The following is a 25,835-nucleotide window of genomic DNA, read 5'->3' as shown; positions in this document are numbered from 1 at the left end:
TTGGGTGAGGGACAGAAAGGAGGCCAGGTTCATTGGATCCCAGAGCACACGGTGTAAGACGACTGCAAATGTAGGCAGGAGCCAAGTTATATGGGGCTTTAAAAGCCAAATAGGGATTTTATACGTGATCCTGGGGGTAATAGGGAGCCATGGGAGTTGCTGAGTCAGGGAAGTGACAGGGTCAGATCTGTCAAATCGGTTTGACAGCTGAGAATGGAGGCTGGATTTGAGCGGAGGAAGCAGAGCTTCCAGAACTCTTGTGGATTCATTTTGTCTTGACTCTAGAATGTAAGCTCCTAGAGGGCAGGGCCTGTTTATTGTCTTTGTTTCTCTAGACTCTAGTTTACTAAATGCTTGCTGATCTTCCTGGGTTGATTGCTTTTCCTTCCCCCATCAAGGCTGCTTACAAAGGCTTCCTCCTGGAGTGGGCATTGTTAGTGGTCCTCCTCCCCCTCCCTCGATCCGTGCTCCTCAGGGAGTCTTCCTTCCCGCCAGCCTCTCTCTCTCTCCCGTCTCCTCTCGCTCGTCTTCTCCTCTCTATCCCTCCCTTCCCTTCTCTATGGCCCTCCGTCTCCGTCTCCCCCTCCCCCCTCCCGCGTCGCGCCCCCTAGAGCCTCGAATTGACGCGCCCTCGCGAGTGGGGCTCAGGCTGGGCCCTGAGGCGAGCGGGGGACGACGCGAAGGCCAAAGTCCCGGCGGCGCCTGTCCCCGCCGGCTCGCCGTGGCCGCGCCGCCTTTCGCCTCTCCTCAGAGCGCTGAAAGGCCGCCGCCGCTGTCGGCACCTTCTTCCCTACCGGGAGCCGAGGTAAGTCGGTCCCAGGAATCGCGGAGGGAGCCTAGTTGGGCGGGGGAGAGCGGGGCCTTGGCGGACGGCTTCCTGCCCCCCCCCATCTCCGCCGGCGCGGGCTCGGCCCGGGCCCCTAGAGGCGCGGCGCGTGGGCGCGCGGGGGCCGCTTCCGGTCGTCGGACCTAGAGGCCACCGGGGCTTCCGGGCCGCCGCCGCCGCCGCCGCCGCCGGACGGACGGACTGACGGACTGACGGAGGGCCGGACTGAGCGTCGGACGGAGGCGCTGAGGGCCGAGGCGGTTCCAAAGCTCGGGCTGGAGCTCAGGTGGGAGAGGCAGCGCAGGGCCGCCTTGGGGCTTTCCCTGCTCTTCCCTCGGCGCCGGACGTGAGTCCGTCGGCTCCTCTTTGTGGCGGGTGGGGGTAAGATGTAGATACCGGCCGAGGGGTTGGGCCCGGGGAAGCGAAGCCTAGGCCCCCGGCGTGCAGACGGAGCCCTCGTCGCCTTGACCGTTGTTGTCAGCACCCGGGGCAGCGCAGGGCGAGAGACACCGAAGACTAGCCAGGCCAGCCTTCCCTTTATCTTAACCGAGGAGGAAACTGAGGCCCAAGAGACCGGGCAACGACTACTTGACCTCTCCCGTCTCCTTCACATCCCCCGGCGTAGCTCTTTCTGCCCTCTCTCGGTCTTCCGTTGTTTTGTTCTTCACCATCCCCTGACCGGGCCGGGCAGGATGTAGGATCGTCCTTGGAGGCAGTGCGATGTTGGGCAAGGGACCAAAGTAACGGCGGAGCTGTCAATCCTCTTCATTCTTCTGTTACCTTTCCCTGGGGTGGAAGTGATCTCTGGGTGGCATCCTACTGTTAGTTCTCAGCTAGGTTTTCTTGAGCCTTCGTAGGAAGACCCTATGGAAACAAGAAACCCTCCCATCGTTTAAAGCTGGTCTCAGGTATAGCTGCTCCAGCGGAAAGCAAGCTGGATGGGTGTCAGGTAACCTGGGTTTCCATCCCAGCTCTGCCACTTCCTACCTGTGTGACCCTCGAAAAGTCCCCTAACCTTTCGGGGCCTTAAAATAGAGGTTGAACACAGATGGTCTTTAAGATACTTTCTAACAGTAAATATGTGACAAATCTAAAAAATAATTCTAATGATCCGTATAGGAATAGCAGTAGGTAGTAGGAAGAACAGAAGGAAGGAAACTAGCATTGTTAGTGCAAGTACATCGTCTTTGTTTTACTTATTTAGAAACTGAGACTCATATCCCTAACCTCCATTGCCACCGCCAGGGTTAATACAGCAAGTAAATATTAAATCCAGATCTTATGAGTCCTAAGTCCAGACCTAATGTAAAAATAAAATCAAAACCCACAGCCCTAAGATTGAATTATAGAATTTTAAAGCTGGAAAAAGCCTTGGATGCTATGGCATTGTTTGAAAATTCTTCATTTTCTTAATAAGCCAGTTTTAAAAAGGTACCTGAGTGGCTTCAACAGTCTTTGACTAGCTGTTTTAATGGGTTGTTTGGATAGTATTTAGTAAAGACCCTTTATCAGCATCATTCATTTTTACACCGTGTTTCTTTTTGCTTTTATGGCTAACCTATTTGGGAACAATTTAGAACAGTGCCAGTACATACAGTCTTTACTTTTTAAGTAAATGGCATTAAAAATGGCATCAAATGATGTTGCTCTTGTGCATACTTAGATGTTATAACAAAGTATTAATGATGTTTATATCCTGCTCTTATTTAGAATATTTTAATTGAGTTAACGGTTTTGAAAGCTGTCATAACATTGCAGAGATGCTCATTTTCACAGAAATTTTACTTTTCAAAATGCAATCTTAAAAGGAAAACAAAATGGGTATTTATTTTATCTTCTAATGTGCTTTTGTTAAAGTGACTTGAAATACTAAAGTAATTTTGATTCTTAATTTCTGAATTAAGGTTAACCAGCCACCTATTAAATTGGAGTCAGTGAAAATAAAATTTTTTAGGGTATAAAAATATGGAAGATGTACAGAAGTAGTTGTGAGATACCAAGGATTGTTTTGGAAATTAGTACCTTAGAATTGTTTTAATCAGTCAACAGATTCAAGATGGCATCAGACATCTCTTCTAGCTCTGGGGTTGTTTGATTTTGAGATTTGAGGAGAAGGAAAAGTGCCCAAGGAGAAAGAGTGAAGAGGAAAAGGGAGTTACTGCTAAGACCAGGGAAAGGAAATTGGTTGTATCTATTTCTGGGCTAAGGAGGTGAGGAGGACAAAGATAACGCTCGCTGTCAGTTTAGCAGTTTTGCTGGGAAGCTGCCCCCCCCCCCCCCCCCCCAGCTACCAGAAGGGATGACAGAAGACAGAGGGTTTTGCTTCCAGAAAGAATAGAGAACTGGGAGAATTTTTCAATGACAGGCACAGGTCATGCATTGCTTGTTTCTGCCAGCACAGGTTGGTCTTCCTAGGGGAGAGAGGGACTAGAAGAACTCCTTTCTGTTCTCAGGCTATCAGAAAGAATGAGGTTTTCCTTTAATAAATGGATGGAGAACTTCAATCTAATAACACAAAAGAAACAGGATTTGAAGAGGCAGGGGAAAATCCTGACCTGTGTCAGGAAATTGGAAAGTGAAAGATTGTGACTAGGGAAAAGGGAAGAAAGAGCCTGAATACTTGAAATTAAATAACAGATAGGAGTTCTTTGCAGCTAGGTTAGTACAGTGGCTAGTTAGTACAATGTCTGGAGTCAGGAAGATCTGATTTTAAGTATTATCTCAAATACTGACAGGGTGACTCTGGGCAATTCACTTAACCATTGTTGGGCTCAGTTTCCTCTGTAAAATGGAAGTAATAAAAGCTCTTATCTCCCGGGGTTACTGTGAGGTAATAAGATAACATTTGTAAAATGCTTTGCAAACCTTAAATTGCTCTACCAATAAATGCTAGGTAACTATTATTATCCAAAGGAGGAAAAGGTAGCTGCTTGTCTTCTAGGTAATGAATCTACGAATGTTACTAGTGAGAGAGAATCCAGTAAAGGTCAGAGTAAGAAAAAAAGGAGTAGTTATGGCTGGTGACTGACTCTGTGCTGAAAGTTATAAAGGCAGCTCTTTGTTGATTGGGCATTAATAATAAAGAGGATTGCTGTCTTTCTGGAACTTATCTAGAGTGTGAAAGAGAACCTCCCAAGACTTGTCAAACTGAATGACTTCTATTCATATTTAGAGATTCATGAGAACGAAATTGATAGTACCAGGAATCTGGACAACTTTAAGAAAGATTATGAAGTCTTGAGTAGGAAATTGGTCACTTCAGGAACATAGATGTTCTTTTCACCTCTGCTTTACATTGAAAACGAGGTTTTAGAAGAGAGAGGTAGATTTGGAAATGAGTAGGTTGCTAAGAGATAATGAACCATGGCTTAAAATATAGGAATAATAGACTCTTAGCCAGAGATGGGAGTGCATGTAAAGATCAGCTGATAAAAAAAAATTCTGTCTTAGGATCTTGCAGATCTAATTTGAAGGCCTCTACACAGAAAAAGAAGGGGAAAAGAGAAAATTTCTTGCATTTATAATAATTTATTTATAATTTTCAATATTCACTTCCATAAGATTTTGAGTTTTAAATTTTCTCCCCCTCCCTCACCTACTCCCTCCTCAAGACAGCGTGTAATCTGATATAGGCTCTACTTATACATTCATATTCCTTGCATTTATAAACCCAATTAGATGCCTTAGGAGTAGCTACAATGAAGGAATAAGAATAGCAGTAGAGATACCCAGGAGATAAAAGTCTTAGAGAAGTACTTGGTCCAACCTTTGGCCACAGCTATCTTTTTTTTTTTTTGGTGAGGCAGTTGGGGTTAAGTGACTTGCCCAGAGTCACACAGCTAGTGAATGTTATGTGTCTGAAGGCAGATTTGAACTCAGGTCCTTCTGACTCCAGGGCCAGTACTCTACTGCATCACCTAACTGCCCCCTCAGCTATTTTTCTTTATATGAATGTACAGAAAATGAGTAACAAACAAGATGAACTAGAGATCCCAAAGTAAAAGGACAGAATTGCCTTATAAGTATCACTAAGACTAGGACCAGTGACTGGTTCTGGAAGGGAGTATCTTTTTTTCATAAGTAAGAAAAATTGGAAAAGGAGGTTGACTAGAGATGTAATGGTATTGTGCATTAAGAATACAGTGTTGGGGCAGCTAGGTGGTGTAGTCCTGAAGTCAGGAGGACCTGAATTCAAATCTGGTCTCAGACCAAACACTTGACACTTACCAGCTGTGTGACCCTGGACAAGTCACTTAACCCCAATTGCCTGAAAATTAAAAAAAAGAAAAAAAAAGAATATAGTGTTATGTGAAAAGATCCAGGAATCAGGCAAGGTTTCATTGCGTTCTAGAGAGGCAAAAACAGCATTATTGTCATTAGAGTAGAACATAGGCCACCTACCCAGAAAGAGGGAAGAAGGAATATGTCCTGACATTAAGGCTCAGTATAGTAGTGATGGGGGATTTCAGTTATGTATTCATATGCTACTGCTAAATGGAGAGTAGCTAATACTTTTTTGGTTTAATTTAATGATAAATAATTTCATTCTTTAAATGGTAGAAGCATTGCAAAGGAGAACTTCTGTTCTGGATTTGATTTACACTAGCAGGGGAAACTGGGTGCTGAAGGAGAAATGATGCCGCCATTCTAGGAGCACTCAGAAAACCAGGCTGGGGGGAGGGTGGGGTGTGTGTGCGCGTGAGCGGGGGAGGGGGGCAGCTAGGTGACGCAGTGGATAGAGCTCCAGCCTTGGAGTCAGGAGGACTTCAGTTCAAATCTAGCCTCAGACACATTACACTTACTAGCTGTGTGACCCTGGGCAAGTCACTTGACCCCGATTGCCTTACCAAAAAAAAGCAAAAACAAAACAACCAACCAAAAAAGCCCCCCAAAACCAGGCAGGTCTGACACATGCATAGATTTTGGGAGAGTAGATTCCAAAGGATTCAGATAAAGGATGGCTAAGATGTGAACTGAAATTCTGTAGTGAAAGCCTGTCCATGAGAGGTATCTGAAGCCACAAAGAAAAACTATTTTTGATTAAGCAGAAAAAAGGGGAATCACCTAAAGGCATTGTTGTATATTTGTAGGGAATTATTTTGACTCATGGAGCTTTCATTTATTTTAAACATTTTTCCTTTGTAGAATTCAACTTATATTGGTTTTTATTTTTAAAATTTTATTGTTATAACTTGTTTTGACAGTAATTTCCTGATATATTCCTCCCTTCACATATGATTAAAAACAGTTGAGTAAAACCAATCAACCCAGTGGTCTATTGACAACTTATGCAGCATTCCGAATTTCTAAGTCTTCCACCTCGTTATTAGGGAGGTGTGTTTCATTGTTCTCTACAATTGAGATTGGTCAGTATGATTAATTAATGCTGGTCTTTTATTGCTTTTATTTACATTATTTTAGTTATTTCCTTTTATGTTGTATGTTGTTCTTGCTTTATTTTGTTATTGGTCCTACTTCACTTTGCATCAGTTCACATTAAGTCTTCCCAGCACTTCTCTGATTGTCATGTTAAGTTCTTATAGTATAATAGTTACATTATATACATTATATATACATTACATATACATTACATATAGTTATAATAGTTATATTACATTCATATGCCGTATTCCACAATTGACCAGCAGTTCTCCAGTTGGTGGGCATCCACACTGATTCTGACTTTTCCTACTACAAAAAATGCTGCTCTGAATATTTTGTGGGGCCTGTTTGTTTTTGGCCTTCTTAGGGTAGAGTCTAGTAGTGGGACATTTGGGTTAAAGGTTATGCATAGTTTAATGAACTTTCTTGCATAATTCAAAATTTTAATAGAGATTTCCAAAAGAAATTTTGGAAGCAAGGGAATGTAATGGAAGACAACATACAAAAGTGTGTTGCATAGCCATTAGTCCTTCAGAAGGAGTTGAGGTTACCAAGGACAGAAAACCAAGATCTTAAAATGTTCCTTGTAGCTGTATTGAAGGCAAGAGGAGGATCAGAGAAGGGTTGATGGAATCAAGGCAGGTTCACAGAGTTAGAGTTCCAAAGGATCCTAAATGTTGAGGGAACCTTCTGGATTTTTTTCAGGCATTTGTCCTGCATTTATTAGGTGCCTACAAAGAGTAAAATGAAACATTCTCTACTCTCAAGGAGCTTATATTGGGGGAAGCAATATATATACATACAAGGAAATACAAAATCTATACACAGTAAGCAAGGTAATTTGGGGGAGAAAGGTGGCACTGATATCTGAGGAAGGGATCATCAGAAAAGGCCTCACTCAGGAGACAGATACATTTGGATTGAGTCTTGAAGGAGGCCAGGATTCCTGAGGGGAAAATGAGGAGGGGGGAATGGGGGATGGGGACGAGAGCCTGGAAAGAGGATGTTGTGCTTGCAGAACTGCTGCTAAGCCATTGTGTCTGGAAGGTAGAATGTGGGAAGAAAAGTAATGTTGAATGATCCAGGAAGGGCAAGCTGTAGCCTTGGAAGGGCTGCTGCTCAGTGGGAAAGTTTGTGTGTTGTATATCCGTAGAAGGGAATACACACGTATAGATATCTACTGTGTGCTAGGCACAGTGCTTTTTACAGATATCTCATTTAACCTCAGTTACGGTTGGGAGGCAGGTACTATTATAATTCTTATTTCACATTTGAGGAAATTGAAGGAGACAGAGGTTAAGTGACTTGCTTAGGGTAAAGCTAGTAATTGTCTGAGGCCAGGTTTGAACTCAGATTTTTCTGACTCGAAGCCCAATGTTCTATTGATGCACTGTACCATCAGCTGCTTCTACCTAGAGAAGGAGACGCTGAAGTTTTTTCAGCAGGGGAGTGACATGGTTGGGTCTCTGCTTTAGGAATATCAGTTTGACTACACTGTGGAGAATGGATTGGAAAAGGGAGAGACTGGAGATAGGGAGAATAATTAGCAGGTCTTTTTTCACTAGTCTGTGCGGGAGTGGGGGAAATAAGAATCTGAACTCAGGTGGCCTCTGAGTAGACAGAAAGGATGTTTGCAAGTGCTTTAGAGTTACAGTCTCTGTCCAGAGTTTTTGGACAGGAAAGGACAGAATGAAAATGACTTAATGCAGAGTTGAAATCTTAGGCAAGTAGGGACATAGTAAGAAGATACATGATTGCTTTGATGTGTTAAAGTCACCAGATGAGTTACGTGCTAAGGTACTGGCATGGAACAAGGTGGATGTGAAGATGAGCCACTGTCAGTTCTTAGAAAGATAATGGAGATGTGTTGTAGGACAGGAGAGAAGGGAAAATATTGCCCCAATTTTTAAAAAAGAGAAAGGAGGGTAGAATGTGCAAACCCTAGGCCAATGGATTTGACTTGGATTTCAAGAAAAATTCTAGGATGTATTAAAGGGATGCAGTTAGTGAACATCTAGAAAAGGAAATGGTGATTCTAAAGAGTCTACATCAGACTTCCTCAAGAAAAGGTCATGCTGGCCAGACTATCTTGACTGATGGATCTGAGGAATGTTAATGTGTGTGTGTGTGTGTGTGTGTGTGTGTGTGTGTGTGTGTATATATATGTATATATATATATATATGCATATATATATATGTATATATATAGTTTGCTGAGGTTTTAGTGGGACGTTTACATTGTCTCTTCATTCTACTTTTGTGGATAGTAGAGAGATGTGATCTAGACAAGATTTTAGTTGGATGGACTTGGGACTGGTTAAATGGGTGGACCAAAGAATAGTTATTTATGATTTATGAATTTAGGTCTGTTTAGAAAATCTGTAGTAGAATAGCTGTGCTCGGTTTGCATTGTTTGATACTTTTCTTAGTGTCTTGGATGAAAGCGTAGATTACATGCATTTCAAATTTCATGTCATAGATTTAGAGCTGGAAGGAATCTTAGAGGTCATACGTAGTCCAAACCCATTATTTTGCAGCTCAGAGACATGAAGTAATTTTCCCAAGATCTCAGAAATAGAAAGTGTGGGATTTGAACCCATGTCCCTCTGACTCCAAATACAGCCTTCTTTCTTTTGTACCATGTTGCCTCAGGGAATAGCAGGGAGGCCAGGGTGACTGCAATGTAGAGTGTGTGAGGGAGAGAAAAGCCCCTATTTCTCTATGGTATTGTGAGCCAGAGGCAAAGATTCTTTTCATCTCTGAAAAGGTGAAATGCTTAGCTCAGTGTCTTATGTGTAGTAGGCATTTTATAACATTTTTGTTGAATTAAATTTAAGTTTGTTTGGGGAAGATTATTGTGGTCCATTCAGTGGTTACTCTAGACCTGGTCTGGGAAGACCTTGATTGATTTTCTCCATGATGATAACTGTATTTTTTTTTTTTTTTTTGGTGAGGCAGTGAGGTTAAGTGACTTGTCCAGAGTCACACAGCTAGTAAGTGTCAAGTGTCTAAGGCCGGATTTGAACTTAGGTCTTCCTTCCTCTAAAGCCAGAGCTCTATCCACTGTGCCACCTAGCTACCCCCCATGATGGTAATTGTAAAGGCTGGGTATCTGAAGCCTTTCCCTTCAATTATTATGGATCGTCTCTTTTTGAAGTGATTTGTTAACAGTATCTGAGGTAATGAATCCCACAGATTTATTACTTTATGTGTAAAAAAAATAGTTTTATTTGTCCTAAACTTTCCAGGTTAATGTTCTAGTATATGGAGACTTGTTAAAGAAATTCATGTTCATACTATGCCTTTCTTGATTCTAAATACTAATACAATGGATATTAAATTTGGAAGGGATCTTAAATGTGATCTTGAACAATCCTCCTCCCAGTGCCTACTTTGGTTCTATTTGGCTGTTTGGAATTTACGTACCTTAATAGAGGATGACAAAGCTGTTAAAGAAATCCAAAACGCTCTTAATAACAGACCAGTATTTCTTTATTACGAAATTATTTCTTTATATTCTAATAAACCATGCCAATCTGCCATGTCCATGATTAGAATTTCAACATAGAAAAAGAAATCTTGGGGGGCAGTCAGGTGGCGCAGTGGATAGAGCACCGACCCTGGATTCAAGAAGACCTGAGTTCAAATCCGGCCTCAGACACATAACACTTACTAGTTATGTGACCCTGGGCAAGAAGCTTAACCCCATTGCCCAACCAAAAAAAAAAAAAGGAAAAAGAAATCTTAGATCTTGAGAACATGATTTGATGTTGTTCTGGCAACTGGTGGTGCCATACTTAGAGTACAGGATCTGAGTCAGGAAGATCTGAGTTCAAATTTAGCCTCACTTAATAGCTGTGTGACCCTGGGCAAGGCATTTCACTTCTGTCTGCCTCAGTTTCTTCAACTGTAAAATAGGGATATAATAATAGTACCTTCTTCTCAGGGTTGTGAGGATGAGATAATATTTCTAATGTGCTGTGCAAACTTTAAAGTGCTTTATTATTTTTTTCCCCTAACTCTTAGCTGGCGTCCTCTCTAACTTACAAATCTAAGTTTAACCCATGCTTTTTGATCCTCTGGTCTAATAGTTTTCTAATTGTTTCATGGGTTAGTTTTCAGCGTCCATTTATACCTTAATGAGTCAGCCAAGCAACAAATGTTTATTAATTATTAAGTACCTGCTATGTGCCAGGCACTGTGCTAGGTGTTAGGGGTATAGTGACATATGTGAGTTTTAGTCCTTGCCCTCAAGGAATTTGTGTTCGCTCTCTTTCTGACTCTCATTTTCTTTTTTAACTCTTTCATTCTCTGCCTCTCATTGTTTCTCGTTCTGTCTCTCCCTCACCCACTCTGTCTCTTTCCCCTCCCATCGCCTTCTCTCTCTCCCTCCAAACACATATGTATGTAGGTGTATTCAGAATAGATACAAGGCAATTTGGGAGGGAGAATACTACTAGTTGAGGGTATTAGTAAAGGTTTATCCTAAGAAGAAGGTGGGTATTTGGTGAGCCGAGTCTTGAAGAAAACTAGAGATTGAAAGAGGGGGAGGGGAGTTGGCCAGTGCAAAGGCACCCCCCCCCCCCCCCCCCCCCCCCCCCCCCCCCCCCCCCCCCCCCCCCCCCCCCCCCCCCCCCCCCCCCCGTTCACCTTCTTTTCATGTGTTGTCTTTTCCTATTAGATTATGAGCTCTTTGAGGGCAGGGCCTGCTTTTTGCCTTGCTTCCTCGAAGCTAGACATTGTTCCTGGCACATAATGGGTGCTTAATAAATGTTTATTGGTTAATTGGTTATGACTGTTTACTAGAGTATATGAATGTGATTAATATTGGAAATGTAGGTTGGAGTCAGGTTGTAAAGAGATTTAAATGTCAAAAAGGACTTCATATTTGCTTCTAGAAGTAATAGGGATGATTGTAGTTTACTGAGTAGGAGATGACATAGTTAGACCTATGCTTTAGGCAGATGTGTGGAGGCTAAATTTTGGTAGGCAGACTTAAGGCAGTGAGACAGAAGACCTCCCCTACTACTTTAAACTTGAAGCAGAAATATCCTTCTACACTAAACATAATGAGCGCTCAGAAAATACTTAGGGACTTATTTATTTAGTTCACAATTTCTTTGTTTATATCTAGAAGTGCTTTTTGTAGTTTCTGAATTTGGAGCATAGTATTGCTTAAAAAATTGAATAGAAACAACTGAATTAACATGTAATTAGTGGTCTTCTTTCTCAACTGTAATCTTACCTATGTAAATTATATAGATAATTGCATATTTAAAGCCAGTGTTACTTATTAAATTTAAAATGCCATGGGTGTTGTTTTAGTAACACCTTATTAAAAAACAGTAGTTTTTTAATATCAAATTTCTTAAATGTAGATATCACAGAAGTGCAGTGTTGTTTTTTCAACACATGTGGGCCAAAAGTAAATTGTAGTTTTAAACATGAGTAACTCTTCCACCTATTTCTTCTTCTTCTTCTTCTTTTTTTTTAATCATTTTATCTGCCTAATTCATGGAGGATAGGGAGATACAAGGTTGGTGTCTAGAGCTTTAGAACTGGAAGCTATCTTAAAGGTCAGCCAACTCAGTACTTTTATTTTACAAGTGGAGAAACTGGGGCCAAAGAAAGTCAAGTGTCTTGCTTAAGTTACAAGCCAGTTTTTCTCTCCATTGATTCTGTTGTACTTTACTGTCTTCAGCAGCTGTTCTAAACTTCTATTCTCTTCACACTTCGTATACCAGTGATGTTAAATTCAAATAGAAAGGGGCCACTAGACTGTAATTAAGGATCCCTGTGTGCCACATATTGACATATAAAACCAACATTATCTTTGTTCTGTTGTATTTTTATTTATTTTGTTAAATACTTCCCAGTTACATTTTAATCTAATTGGGCTACATTCAGTCCATCCCCCATATTTGACAACTTTGTTCTACACTATTCCCCTCCTCTTCCTTTTCCCCCTTTCTCCTCTTTATTGAGAAAATTGAGGGCGCCCCCCATCTTGAGTCTTTTCGTTCTTTTTCTAAAGTTCAGAACACCTCTACATTTTCCTCTATTCTTTCCTCCTTTTCTCTAGCCTCTAGCAGTTCTTTTTCCTTGCCAAGGCCAACCCCTTCACTTGTGTCCTTGATCCTGTTAACTGGCATTCCTGTAGGGAGTTTGACACTTCTGTCATCTCTCCTCTATTCTCCCCTTCACCCCATTTCAACGTCTCTTTATCTACTCTTAGTCCTTGATACTTATAAAAATGCCATGCTTATCATTTGTCTGTACAGAACCTTCACTTGGCTCTGCTACCCCTCTCATCCTCCATCTCTCTTCCCTTCCACAAACTCAGAGAAACAGTTATTTTTTTCAGGCAGTTACATCTTTTGCTTCCTCTCCTCTCACAAAAAGCCATCACAGCTTTTTGATTTCTGACCACTTCACTGCTTTATCTAAGGTTAATAACAATTTCTTAATTCTTAAATTTAATGACCTTTTCTCAAGTCTCATCCTTCTTGACTCTTTGCAGCTTTTTACTTTGTTGACTACCTCCTCCTGGATATTCTCTATTCCATTGGCTTCTCTAACATGGCTTTCCTGATCTGGAAAGACTACTTGATTTGTCGTCAGGGGATATGGGGAACCTCTGAGGGTGTCTTTTTTCCTTATATGGATAAAGGAGGAATCCAATTAAAGTGACTTCTGATACCCTTCTATCTCTAAATCTGTGATTCTTTGTTGGATCATCATTTATTTCCTTCTCCTTTGCTCTGGTTGTCTATCAAACTTTATCTTGGATTCTCTCTTTCTTTTCCTTTCTTCCTTTGTCCCTCTCCTTGATTATTTAATTAGCTCCTATGGGTTCAGTTACTTTTCTAGTTTAGTCTCCCTTCTGAGCTTAAGACTTGTTGGTCATCTCCACCTTGATATTCCTTTAGGCATTTTGAACTCAAGGTATTCAAAACAGAACTCATTATCTTCACCTTCTAGCTACATTTTCTTCAAACTTCTTATTTCTGTTGAGGGTACCACCAGCCTTCTAGATATCCAGGTTTAGGCGTTCTCCATTATTCACTCATTTTCATTCCTCTATTTCCAGTCTCTTGCTAAAATAAGTCTTTTTCAGTTCTGTTGCCATAAAATCCCTTTGAATACCCTTATTTTCATTCAATTAGCTTCCACTCTAGATTAGGCCTTTATCATCTTTCCTTTGTACTGTTGCAACTGCATCATTATTGATCTTCATAAGACCTTCAGTTTTTTTCCTCTGATCCATTGTCCACACTGTACCAAAAGAATCTTTCTAAAACCTGATTCTGAACCTGCAACTCTTCTCAGGTGACTCCCTAAGATAAAAAGGCAGTGTGGTGCAATGGGAAGAGCACTGTTTTTTTAATTACAGAACTTGGTTTCAAATGTTATTTCTGATCTTTACTACCTGTGTGCTTTTGTCCTAGTTATTTAATCTTCCTGGGCCTCAGTTTCTGCCTGTGTAAAATGAAGGGGTTGGACTAAATGGATTTTTAAGATCCCTTCCAGATTAAGATTGATGATGCTGTGATAAAATACAAACTCCTCAGCTTGCCATTTAAAGGCCTTCACAGTCTGGTTCCAGTTTACCTTTTCAGATTTAGTAATTTTATTGATATCTTTTGTTTTTGTCTCACCTCCATTTCCAGACATCTCTTTTCTCTTTCTTATCCTCAGCATGTTATCCCTTATAACAAAGCACAAAAGAAAGAAAAAAAGGCAGTTTGGCTAAACTGATTTAGACATCAGCTGATTCTGGCAGCTGTGCACCCATGGACCTCTACCTTCAAAGGGCAGGAGAAGGGAGGGCATTTCTTTTTGTGTGTGTGAGGCAGTCGGGGTTAAGTAATTTGCTCAGGGTCACACAGCTAGTGAGTATCAGGTGTCTGAGGTCAGATTTGAACTCAGGTCCTCCTGACTCCAGGGTCAGTACTCTATCCACTGTGCCATCTAGCTGCCCTTTTTTTTTCCTCCAAATGGGGAAGGCATTTCTTAGCTCTTCCCTGAGGCTAAGCATATCATAATCATTACCAGTCACTTTCTTTTTCTTTCCTTTTTTTGGTTCTTTACATTTACATTGTTGTAGTCATTGTGTTTATTGTTTTTCTGCTTTTGCTTAATTCACTTTGTGTCAGTTCCTGTAGGTCTTCCCATGATTCTCTATATTTTTCGTATTCATCATTTCTTACAGTGCAATATAATTTCATTATATTCATGTACCATAAAGGAGTTTTGGTCTGGGGAGTCACAGGGGCGATGAATTATTGTATTGGACAGTCAACTGACAGTGAAATATTGGGAAGCAGTGATAGCAATGATTTGATTACTGTCCCCAGAGCGAGAGATGGAAAACAGGGGCATGGGGGGCTGGGAGAGAGTCAAAGATATCAGGTAAGTGGTAGGATGACCTAGGTGGATGGCTGAATGGGATGGGAAGTGAAGCATGATCTGGGGTATGGACCAGCTGGATATATAGTAGGCCAAGTGCCCTCTTAGTTTGCAAGTAGTTAATCAACAAACATTTATTAAGAACTTACTATATCTGACACTGGCTAAGCATTAGGGAGGTGACATATGAATGTATACCATATATTTTCAAAATAAATAAAAGGTAGTTTTGGGAGGGGCTTTGCCAGCAGCTGAGAAGACTAGGAAAAAGGTTTCATGAAGAAGCTGGTGGTTTGAGCTAAGTCTTGAAGGAATTGAAGAATTCTAAGAAGCAAAGATGAGGAGGGAGTCCATTTCAGTTATGAGAGACAGTCATTGCAAAGATGTGGTGACTGGAGAATAGAATAACAAGAATGTGAGAGGGGAGTAAAGTGCAAGAAGGCTGGCAAGGTAGGGACGGCCGAGTTGTAAAGTACTTTAAATGTCAAACTGAAGAATTTATACTTGATTAGATATACATGGTCAGACCTGCACTTCAGGAAGGTCAGCCTTGACAGCTGAGTGGAGAGAGGATGGAGTGTTGAGGGGAAAGGCTAGAATCAGGGATATGATAGAGTAGGCCATTAGAATAGTCCAGGGGAGAGGTGATGAGCTCCAGCACCAGGGTGATTACCCTTTGAGTGGGAAGAAGAGGCTGTATTTGAGAAATGTTATAGGGATATAGATATAGATTTGGTAAAGGTGAGCAAGAGTGAGGAGTCAAGGATGAGATTGAAGCTGTGACTCTAGGGGCACTCACTCAATTACCAATCTTCCCTCCTTTTTTTTATCTACGTATTTGATAGAAGTTGACTTTGTATCCCTGGTGCTTAGTAGGTCTTTAATGAATGCTTGTTGAATGAATGAAGAATGACAGAGTAGGAACCAAGACTTAGGTCTTTTGACTCCAGGCTCTTTGTGCTATGTCATTGACCTGAATTAATTGAGAATGAGAAGGCTGGCTGGATTGGGAGAAGCTGAGATATCAGTTTTACTCAGGTCTAAGGGTCACTCATTTTTGATACCTTAGTCTTGGATTGTAGGAGAAATTTGGCCTTGTTTTTCATGTAGTTCTTGCCTCCTTTCAGCTGCCTTTTGGATACCCAATGCCCTTAGGTTGGCACTTTATTGTAGGATCATAGGACCCTAGATTTAGAGCTGGAACTTAGAGGTTGTCTATCTAGTGATCTCCAGATTTTTTAAATTGTGTCCCCTTATCAGTTAAAAAAAAATTGAGCATGCATCCCCTCTATGTTATTTACTTATAAATTATGCATATATATTGTTGTGCTGGTAATTTTATACATTATAAAACTTATGCAAAAGTAGAAATCACAGAAGTTATGATAAAGTAATATTTTATCGTAAAGTCAATAGGGAGTTAGTGAAACTTACTGAGTAGGGAAGTGACATGGTCAGATCGGCACTTTAAGATGATCATTTTGGCAGCTTTGTGGAAGATTGATTGGAGAGGGGAGACATGAAGCAGAGGGACCACTTAAGAGGCCATTGTACTAGTTCTGGAGAAAGATGACAAAGGCCTGAACTAAGGTTTTTTGAGAGAAGGTTTTTAAGAGGTTTTTTTAAGGCCTTAGAGAAGAGGAAATGGATGGGAGAGATGTGGAAGCAGAAATGACAAGATTTGACAACTGATTGGCTATATGGGGTGAGGGAAAATGAGGGGGTCAGGGGCAACTTGCAAAACGTGAAGGATGATAGTGCCCTTCACAGACATAGATTGGGAGAGAAGTAGTTTTCTTTCTTTCTTTCTTTCTTTCTTCTTTCTTTCTTTCTTTCTTTCTTTCTTTCTTTCTTTCTTTCTTTCTTTCTTTCTTTCTTTCTTTCTTTCTTCCTTCCTTCCTTCCTTCCTTCCTTCCTTGCAGTTGGGGTTAAGTGACTTTCCCAGGGTCACACAGCTAGTATCATGTGTTTGAGGCTGGATTTGAACTCAAGTCCTTCTGACTCCAGGGCCAGTGCTCTATCCCCTGTGCCACTTAGCTGCCCGAAAAGTAGGTTTTGAGACAAAAGGTAACAAGTTCTGTTTTGGGCATGTTGAGTTTGAAATGTCTATAGACATCAGGTTTGAAATATCAGGAGTTGGTGATATAGGGCTACGAGTTGAGGGGAGAGATTAGGTAGGTAGAGATCTGTAGGTATAGATCTGAGAACCATCTGTATAGAGATGATAACTAAACACTTGCAAGCTAATGAGATCACCAAGTTGAGAGAGCGTAGAGAGAATAGAGAAAGGAAGCTCAGGACAGACCCTTGGGGTATAACATACACCTGTTAGGAAGTGTGATGTGAATGATGCAGCAAAGGAGACTGAGAAAGGGGAGTTAAATCAGCAGAAGACTGCTCCCAAGAGAAGCAGTGACATGTTAATCCTGAGAGGAGAGGGTATACAGAGGGGAGAGGGTGAGTTGTAGTGTCAGATGCTCCAGATAGGTCAAGAAGGGACAGAGATTAAGAAAAGGCTATCAGATTTGGTAGTTACCAGCTATTGCCAAATGAAGAACATTTTCAGTTGAGTAGATTATTCAAGGATAACAAGGAAGTTTAGAACTTGGGATATTGGAAAGATAGTGGTGCTATGTATAGAAAGGGGTGGGTTTGAGAATATTTATTTATTATATTATTTAAGATAATGTAATTGCAGCCCAGCCATATCTGTTCATCCTGTGCTACTCTTTTCTAACAAAAAATAAAAGGTGTGCATGAGAATTTACTCACTGAGTAAATTATACCGCAAGCATAGCCAGGTCTTAGGGGTGCCTGAGTAGCCACAAGATGATGGGGAGCAAGGCAGGGTGTGGAGACACTGGTTTGGACTTGGTTATAACAGGCTTTTGGCCCCTCCAGGCTGTTCCCCGAAGCTTAGGAAGGACAATTTGGGAGGGGCGTAGGGGCTTATTGGGGGGTATTGAAGACTGGGATGTGAACACATCTATTATATAAAAAATCTTTGCTGTTTGCTCTGAAACTTTGAAATTTTGTCATTTCTAATGGCACAATAATATTCAAAGAAAGAGGAAACTTGGAAAATAAGGGAGTGATCATCTTTAGGGGAATGGTGAAATGAGTTATGAAATATGAAATGTTTCCAAGTTTTTGCTATTATGAAAAAAGCTGCTATAAATATTTTGTACATATGGTCCTTTTCCTCTTTCTTTGATCTCTTTTGGAAGTACAGGCCTAATAGTTGTATTGGAGAGGGGGCTGGTCTCAAAGGGTTTCATAGATTAGTGACTTTTGGGATATAGTTTGAAATTGCTTTCCGGAATGGCTGGATCAGTTCATAGCTCCACCAGCTTATATGAAGCTGCTTCTTTTCTTGTATTCCCTCCAACATTACTCATTTTCCTCCTTTGTTATCTTTGCTAGTCTGAAAGCTGAGATGTAGAACTAATTTGTGTTTCTCTAATTGTGATTTAAAACATATCTAGTTGTTAATAGTTTTGTTTTCTTCCTTCGAAAACTGTTTGTTCCTACCCTTTGCCCATTTATCTTTCGGAGAATAGCTCTTAGGGGCAGCTAGGTGGCGCAATGGATAGAACACCGGCCCTGAAGTCAGGAGGACCTGAGTTCAAATGCGGCCTCAGACCATGACACTTGACACTTAACTAGCTGTGTAACCCTGGGCAAGTCACTTAACTCCAACTGCCTAAAAAAAAAAAAGAATGGCTGTTAGTCCTCTAAATTTGAATAAGTTCCTTATATATTCTGTATATGACATTTTATCAGAGAAATTTGCTGCAAAAATTTTTGTTACCCATTTTCCTAATTTTAAATGCATTAATTTTGTTTGTGCAAAATTGTTTTCATTTCATATAATCAAAATTTTCCATTTTATCTTTTGTAATTATTAACTGTTCCCCTATCCATAGGTCAGAAAGGTAACTTCTTCCTTGCTCCTCTAATTTGCTTCTAATGTCAACTTGTATGTCTAAATCATAAAAACTTTTGGGTTTTATCCTAACATATGGTGTGAGCTGTTGGTCTATATCTAATTTCTTTCAGACTGCTTTCCAACAAAGCCCCAACTTTGGAGACTGCTGATCTAGTCCAGCCAACTCATTTTGCAGATGGGGAAACTGAGGCCCAGAGATGATGTGATTTGCCCAAGATAAATGCTGATTGAACAGATGAACTAATTAGTAAGTGTTTTTTCAGCTTCTATGTGCAAAGTACTGTATTTAGTATAAAACAAAATTTGAATAAGCGTAAGCCATGGTCCCTGCTCTCAAGCAGTGTACCTTGTGGTTAGAGAGGATGAAAAATGAAAAAGCAGTACAAGATAATATGTAATTGTGTTTAAAGAAAGGAGAAATCACAGTGGGCTGGAGGAGGTCGAAAAATGGGTAGGATAGCACTTGTATAGGCTAGAGTGGAGGAGAAAGCATTTGACCTTGTAAGGGGAATGGTGTGAATGCTGAGGTTGATTATACAGTATCCTTTTAGAAGCTGGGCTTCTTTTGAAGATGATATTTGCTGGAAAGATAGATTGAGAAGGGTAGAGAAGGGAATAAGCTTTTATATAGTACCCACCATGTGCCAGGCGCTGTGCTAAGCACTTTAAATATTATCTCATTTGATTAGAATTGAGCTGAGTAGTTTGGGCATTATCTTTTTCTGTGCAGTGTTTGAGATGAATATTCTACTACTGGGTTAGTTTATTGGTATGCAAAGTTTGTAAGTTTGATATTTTGGTTATAGTATGTGTAACATTAGTTGACTTAGTAATCTTTTTGCCCTTTTAAGCTAAGATGTTTCTAATGTATGACGGTTGTTAATGATAATGAAACTTTTGTTTTCAAGGACAAAAACTTTCTGTTCAGGGAATTCTTTTCTTCCTTTAATATTAGCAGACTAATTTTTTTTTAATGAGTTGTTGTAACTAATGCATCAGCGTTAATTTATTTTGACACATCTTTGTATCAGATGTAACTTTACCTAGTTTTAGAAGAGGCAGCTTTCATTGTGAAACTACTTGCCAGCTTCACAGATAAGTCCTGATGAGTTGCTTGAGGTACATCTTATTTAATGATTTGCCTGGACATAGTGAATGTCAGAAGCGAGGTTAAAACCCGGAGCTTCCCAACACAAAGCTCAACAATTGATCTCTGCCACCTCCATCTTTAGAAATTGTTTTGATAAATAACTGCAGGCAAGAGAAAGAAATATGTTATCTTAGCCTCAGTTTAAAATTATTTTTCTCTTTGGCATTAATATTTCTTACTGTAGGTATCTTGATTTGATGGAAGAAACATGAGACCCGATGGCACAGAATGTGGTTCTGCTGCACTTACAGATTTGTCGTTGTTTTCAAGTCACTTCCTTTCTCTGGGTCTCAATTTCCTCATCTGTGAAAGGACCAGGGGTGTTAGACTTCTGAATTCTTCTGAATTCACTTCCATTTCTAATCATCTAGATTCTATGTAGGCATTTAAACGTCCATTTTTTCCCTTTTGTATTACAGATAGAGTTTTTTGAGTTATCTTTGAGGTCTATCTAATTTATCTTGTGTATATTTTATTTATTGCTTCCATGCTATGCACTTAATATTTGATCCTGGAAGAAATAGGGAGCCACTGGAGTCTGTTGAGCCAGAGGGTAACATAGTTAGACCTGTGCTTTAGGAAAATCTCTTTGGCAGCTGAGTGGAAGATGGGTTGGAATAGGTAGAGATGACTCAGGCAGACCAATTAGAAAGCTCTTTCAATAGTCTAGGCAAGAGATGATAAAAGCTTGAACTAGGGGGGTGGTAATGTAAGTAAGAGATGTTGTGAAGAAAGAAATGACAGGATTTGGCAACTGCTTGGATATGTGGGCTGAGTGAGAGAAAGGAGTTAAGGGTGACATGAGACTGTGATCCTGGGTGACTTGAAAGATGGACAGTAATTGGGAAATTCAAAAGAAGAGAGAGTTTTTGGGGAAGGACAGTGAGTTTTGTTTTAGATATGGGTTTGAGATGCCTATTGGACATCCAGTTTGAAATTTCCAATTGGCAGTTGATGATTCAGTACTGAAGCTCGGGAGAGAGACTAGGTCTGAATAAATTATTCTAGGAATTTTCTGCATATAGATGATAATTGGACCCCTGGGAGTTGATGAGATCACTCAGTAAGAGAGATGAGAGACAAGAACCCAGGACCGAACGTCGGTGGACACTCAAGAAGAGTGAGCATGGTGCAGAAGAAGATTGCACAAAAGTGACTAAGACTGGTAGTGGAACCAAGACAGTAAGAAGGTTATGAAAATGCAGAGGAAGAGAGTACCCAGAAGGAGAAAAGTTATCAACATTGGCAAATGCTGGTTGGACCTGTCCACTAGGAATATCAATTTGTCACTGTGTGGAGAATGGTTTTTAGAAGGAAAAGACTAGAAACAGGTAGACCAATTAAAAGGCAAGAGGTGTTGAGGACCCATTCTAGGGTCATGTGATGTGACTAGAGAAGAGGGTTCAATGTCAGGAATGTTGAGGACAGTGGGAACTGACAGGACTTGGTAACTAATTGATTGGCTGTCAAGGATGATAGTGTGAAGACTAGAGCAAGACTCCTAGGTTGTAGTCCAGTTGCATGTGTTTGAGAATTAAAGAATGCAAATGTTGTAAGTGTTTTGGCTTGTCTTGGCTGAATTAAAAAAAATCAGCTTTTGTTAACTCCTGCTTGATTAATTTCCTGCTTTGGAATTCTAAAAACTAGTGAATAATTAAAATATTCAACAACTCTAGTACTTTTACTTTTATCACACTAAATAAATGATAATTAAAAATAGTGTTTTTGCTGTCAAACAACTCAATTTTAATTTTTTCTTTTCTTTAGGATAGTATTAAATTGGAAGAAAAAAGGAAGCGATAATGCACCATGGCAGCGGTCCTCAGAATGTCCAGCTCCAGAGGTCGAGGTCCTTCACAGGCAGTGAGGGGGAAGACCAGCAGTCCCATTCAAATCTACCCCAGTCCCCTGCAGCTCCATTTGCTCCTTCAGCAAGCCCATCTGCACCACAGTCGCCCAGTTACCAAATACAGCAGCTTATGAATAGAAGTCCAGTAGCTGGTCAGAATGTAAACATTACACTGCAGAATGTTGGACCAGTAGTTGGAGGAAACCAGCAGATCACCCTGACCCCTTTGCCAATCCCCAACCCAACCTCCCCAGGTTTTCAGTTTAATTCTCAGCAAAGGAGGTTTGAGCATGGCTCCCCATCCTACATACAAGTTACCTCCCCGTTGCCCCAACAAGTCCAGTCTCAAAGCCCAACCCAGCCCACCCCTGGGCCAGTGCAGGCCTTACAGAGTGTGCGGGCTGGCACTCCTGGCCCGGGACTGGGTATCTGCAGCTCCAGCCCCACTGGAGGCTTTGTGGATGCCAGTGTCCTTGTGAGACAGATCAGTTTGAGCCCTTCGAATGGTGGACACTTTGTGTATCAGGAGGGCTCAGGCATTGCCCAGATTGCTCAGGGAGGACAGGTTCAACTCCAGCATGCGGGGGCCCCTATTACCGTTCGAGAACGCAGACTTTCACAGCCCCATGCCCAGACAGGCGGCACCATTCATCATCTTGGACCGCAGAGCCCGGTAGCTAGTGGTGCCAGTATGCAGCTTTGACTAGCCCCAGTCATTGCAACGACCAGCTTGCCACCCCAAATCAGTAGTATTATTCAAGGACAACTGATTCAACAGCAGCAGGTGCTTCAAGGACAGCAGTTGAATAGACCCGTGGGGTTTGAGAGGCCTTCGGGTGTCTTGATATCTGGAGTTGGAGGCTCTTCAGCCTTTGGGATGACTTCACCACCCCCTGGACCCACCAGCCCTTCTAGAGCAGCTGTGCCACAGGGTCTTTCCAGCCTTCCTCTCACTCCTGCAGGAAGTATAGGAGTGAAAAAAGTACCTAAAAAATTGGAGGAAATTCCACCAGCGTCTCAAGAAACAGCCCAAATGAGAAAGCAGTGCCTGGATCATCATTACAGAGAAATGGAGGCTCTGAAAGAAAACTTTAAGGAGTATTTGATTGAATTATTTTTCTTGCAGCATTTTCAAGGGAATATGATGGATTTCTTAGCTTTTAAGAAAAAACACTATGCACCCTTACAAGCGTATCTTAAGCAAAATGATTTGGATCTTGAGGAAGAGGAGGAGGAGGAAAAATCTGAGGTTATCAATGATGAGGTAAGAAATTTAATTCTTAATAATTTAGAGGAGAAATGTCAAGGAGGATAAAGTCTATGAAATGGTAAATAATAAGATATTTGTATCAATTTGAATTTTTAAGAGTTTAGTTGTAGAAGGATCTTAGTCATAAAGATTGATATTGTTAAGAATGTATTTTTCTTAAGTTCTTTTTTTCCCATAGGAAGGAACATGTGTTTTGAAAGGAAAACAATGACGATGGTGATTTTTGTAGTTGTAAAGACACCTAAAATGTTTCCATTTAAAAACAGGGCTTTCAGCTTGGTTCATCTAACCAAACTGATTTGACTAATTTTTTTTTTCTTCAATCTAGGCTCTTGGCTGGTGGCTTGAATGGTGTTTTGGAGAGTATTTAGTACCTCAGTAAACATATTCAGTTTGCTTTTCTAGGTTCTGTACCTTATTCCTTAGGGGTGGACTGATCACTAAATAAACGTACACAAAAACATCCATTTGCTTCTAAAAAAAGCTGTTGTTACTATTTTACCTATGGGTTTCCTCCCCACCTCCCCCATTCCTAAACAGAAAGGATGAGTCAATGTGTCTTCTCCATAGGACCAATCAGAAGTAGAATTTCCTAGAACTTACATAGTATCACCCTGTTTGTCATTTAAATGTGATAATAACTATGTACAAATATAAAATGATTTATAGTTTTGGGAAATAGTCATTTTAGGCTTCAATTTTCATGGAGGATATGACTTTAGAATTGTATTTGTAGGATAATTTTCATTTTTGGAAATTGATCTTACTTTGTGTTTAGTGGGTGACTTATTGAAGACTTTACCCAAGCTAAAGGATTCTTAAAAGCTCATGATCTTTTATTTGTATTTCCTAGGCCCACAACAAGTTGATAGGGACGAATTGTACTGTAACACACTGTATATTGTGCTTCTGTGTCCCGTGCTGTGAATCTGTGTTGGTGGAGCTTGTTTTGTTTTATGAGTTAGCTGATGTAATTGTAATCTCTGCCATCTCTTATTCTGCAAAGAAATCAGCCCCTTTGGTACCCAAATGCTAGTCTCTTTGCTTATGCTCGTTGATGTTAATGGATGTATCTGGTGTGGCTTTGTCATTATATGTTTTCTTTAACACTCTGACAATGGGACCATTTCATATCTTTCAAAAGATGAATATATATAATTTGTTTTAAGGTTTTTATCAGAATTGGTATAAAAATAATTAAGTTCAGTTTTTCTTTGCTTATTTGCCAATGAAACAGACTTTGTCTGTAAACTGATTTCTTCTTTTTGTGCATTTTTCCTTTGTCTTTATCACTTCCGGTTGAACTTGGCTCATTGGCCTTCTAGTCCTGCCTCTTCTGGTAGTAGAGTTGGCACCTTACAAGTTGCCTGGACATTGAATGGATTTTTTTTTTAATGAAAGACTGTCTGCCATTCTTTTTTATAAAACAAGAAGTTAACAAAAGTGTATTTCACTTGATAAGTTGGATTTACTGCAAAGATTGCATTTGGAAAACTTTGGCTTTTATAAACTGTCACTCTAGTACCTAGTATTTTTTTTTCCCTACCAAATTTGAGTGGAATATCAGTGATAAAATGCCAAAGCATTTTTGAGCAGCCTTAAAAATTATTTTCCCTTTTTTCTCAAAATATCTTCTCTCAGGTAAAAGTTGTGACAGGAAAGGATGGGCAGACTGGGACTCCTGTTGCTATTGCAACCCAGCTTCCTCCAAATGTTTCTGCTGCTTTTGCGTCCCCGCAGCAGCCATTTCAGGTACTTTTCGATGGTTCTAAAATGTAGTCTCATCCCGGATTTTAGATTCATCCAGATTTGATTATTTTAACCTTCAATAAAGTATTTGCTATTCAATATTTTTTCCCAGTGCCCATTCCTTATTTAAAAAAAATCATAATACAACAATGAACCTTTCTCAAAACTATAAACTTTGAAACTGAAATTTGCATGATTAAGTGACAGCACACTTCTTAGTTATTTTTTCTTATTCATCTGTAAAGCAGTGATAGCTTTCAGCATGCTTGTCATCTAAAACTTATTGTATGTCTGGTTATACATTGCTGAGGATTCTTTGTGTGTGGCATTTTAAATGTTGGGATCTTTCCTGTGTCTTTGAAACTTATCTGCAATTTACAGAAAAGGCGGTACAGTGCAAGACAGAATGAGAATTTTAAATTTAAAGTCTAGAAAAATTTCATAACAGTAAATGTCTACATTAGATGCATGCTCAGCTTTAGTAACATTAGTTCTAATGTTATCTAATCCTCTTCATGGGATCTTAGAATGTTAGCATGGGAAGGGTCCTGGGAGGTCCTTTATTCTGGCCCTGACATTGTCCAGTTAAGGAGGCTCAGAGAGGTGAGGTGATTGTTAAGGTCACACAGCAAGTTAGTAGCAGAACTTGAAAGAGAGCCTGGGTTTCCTAACTTCAAAGCCAGAGCTTTTTTCATTCTAACATTGTCTTTGTTCCACTGGAAGGAAAAAAATAGCCATCTATCTACTTTTGTGTGTTGATTCTTTAAAAAGTGTCCCTTGCATTAATTGTAAAGGTTGAATGATTGTTAAATGTTTTAGGGGAGCTACCACCTAAAACACCCTGAAGACGTAAAATTAAATCTCCTTTTGTAAAGAACAATAATTTCCCTTAACTTGTCTGTTTAGATTCAGAAATTTCTCCATTTAAAATTGAGGTACACTTCATTTTAATACTGTAATAGAGTTAAAAAGACAGTTTTTCTGTTATATTGTGTTGACATTTTAACTGATCAAACTGTGTTTTACTTTGAAATAAGTGAGGACAGATCCTTATATGCTTCTCACCCCTCCCCCCAGCCCCAGATTGGTTTTGGAATTTGTGTGCAAAATAAAGTGGCTTCTATTTGGTGAATAAGTAGTTTTAGGTAAGACAAATTATATGTTGGGGGCTATGATAAATGTTAACTTTAAAATTTTGCTTTGTTGATACCTGTTGCGCTCTTCCTTCTGGATCTCCTTTGTTGGCCCCTC

At 40.3% G+C, this 25,835-nt stretch overlaps 1 protein-coding gene across 1 annotated transcript in view; it reads left to right on the top strand.

Moving 5' to 3' along the window:
• The first annotated feature begins 593 nt into the window (after positions 1 to 593).
• Positions 594 to 25,835, top strand: part of EP400 (E1A binding protein p400) — a 262,063-nt gene continuing 236,821 nt past the window's right edge. Inside the window, 3 exon segments of the mRNA XM_078154252.1 lie at positions 594 to 805; positions 18,677 to 18,813; positions 21,484 to 22,829. Coding sequence (XP_078010378.1) covers positions 21,519 to 22,829 — 1,311 coding nt within the window. The 5' untranslated portion in view covers positions 594 to 805; positions 18,677 to 18,813; positions 21,484 to 21,518.

Source organism: Phascolarctos cinereus, unplaced genomic scaffold (genome assembly GCF_003287225.1).
Source record: "Phascolarctos cinereus isolate Bilbo 61053 unplaced genomic scaffold, phaCin_HiC Scaffold_4;HRSCAF=312, whole genome shotgun sequence".
Classification (NCBI taxonomy): Eukaryota; Metazoa; Chordata; class Mammalia; order Diprotodontia; family Phascolarctidae; genus Phascolarctos; species Phascolarctos cinereus.
The sequence above is the reverse complement of the archived record's forward strand: the minus strand, read 5'-3'. Positions and strand labels throughout refer to the sequence as shown.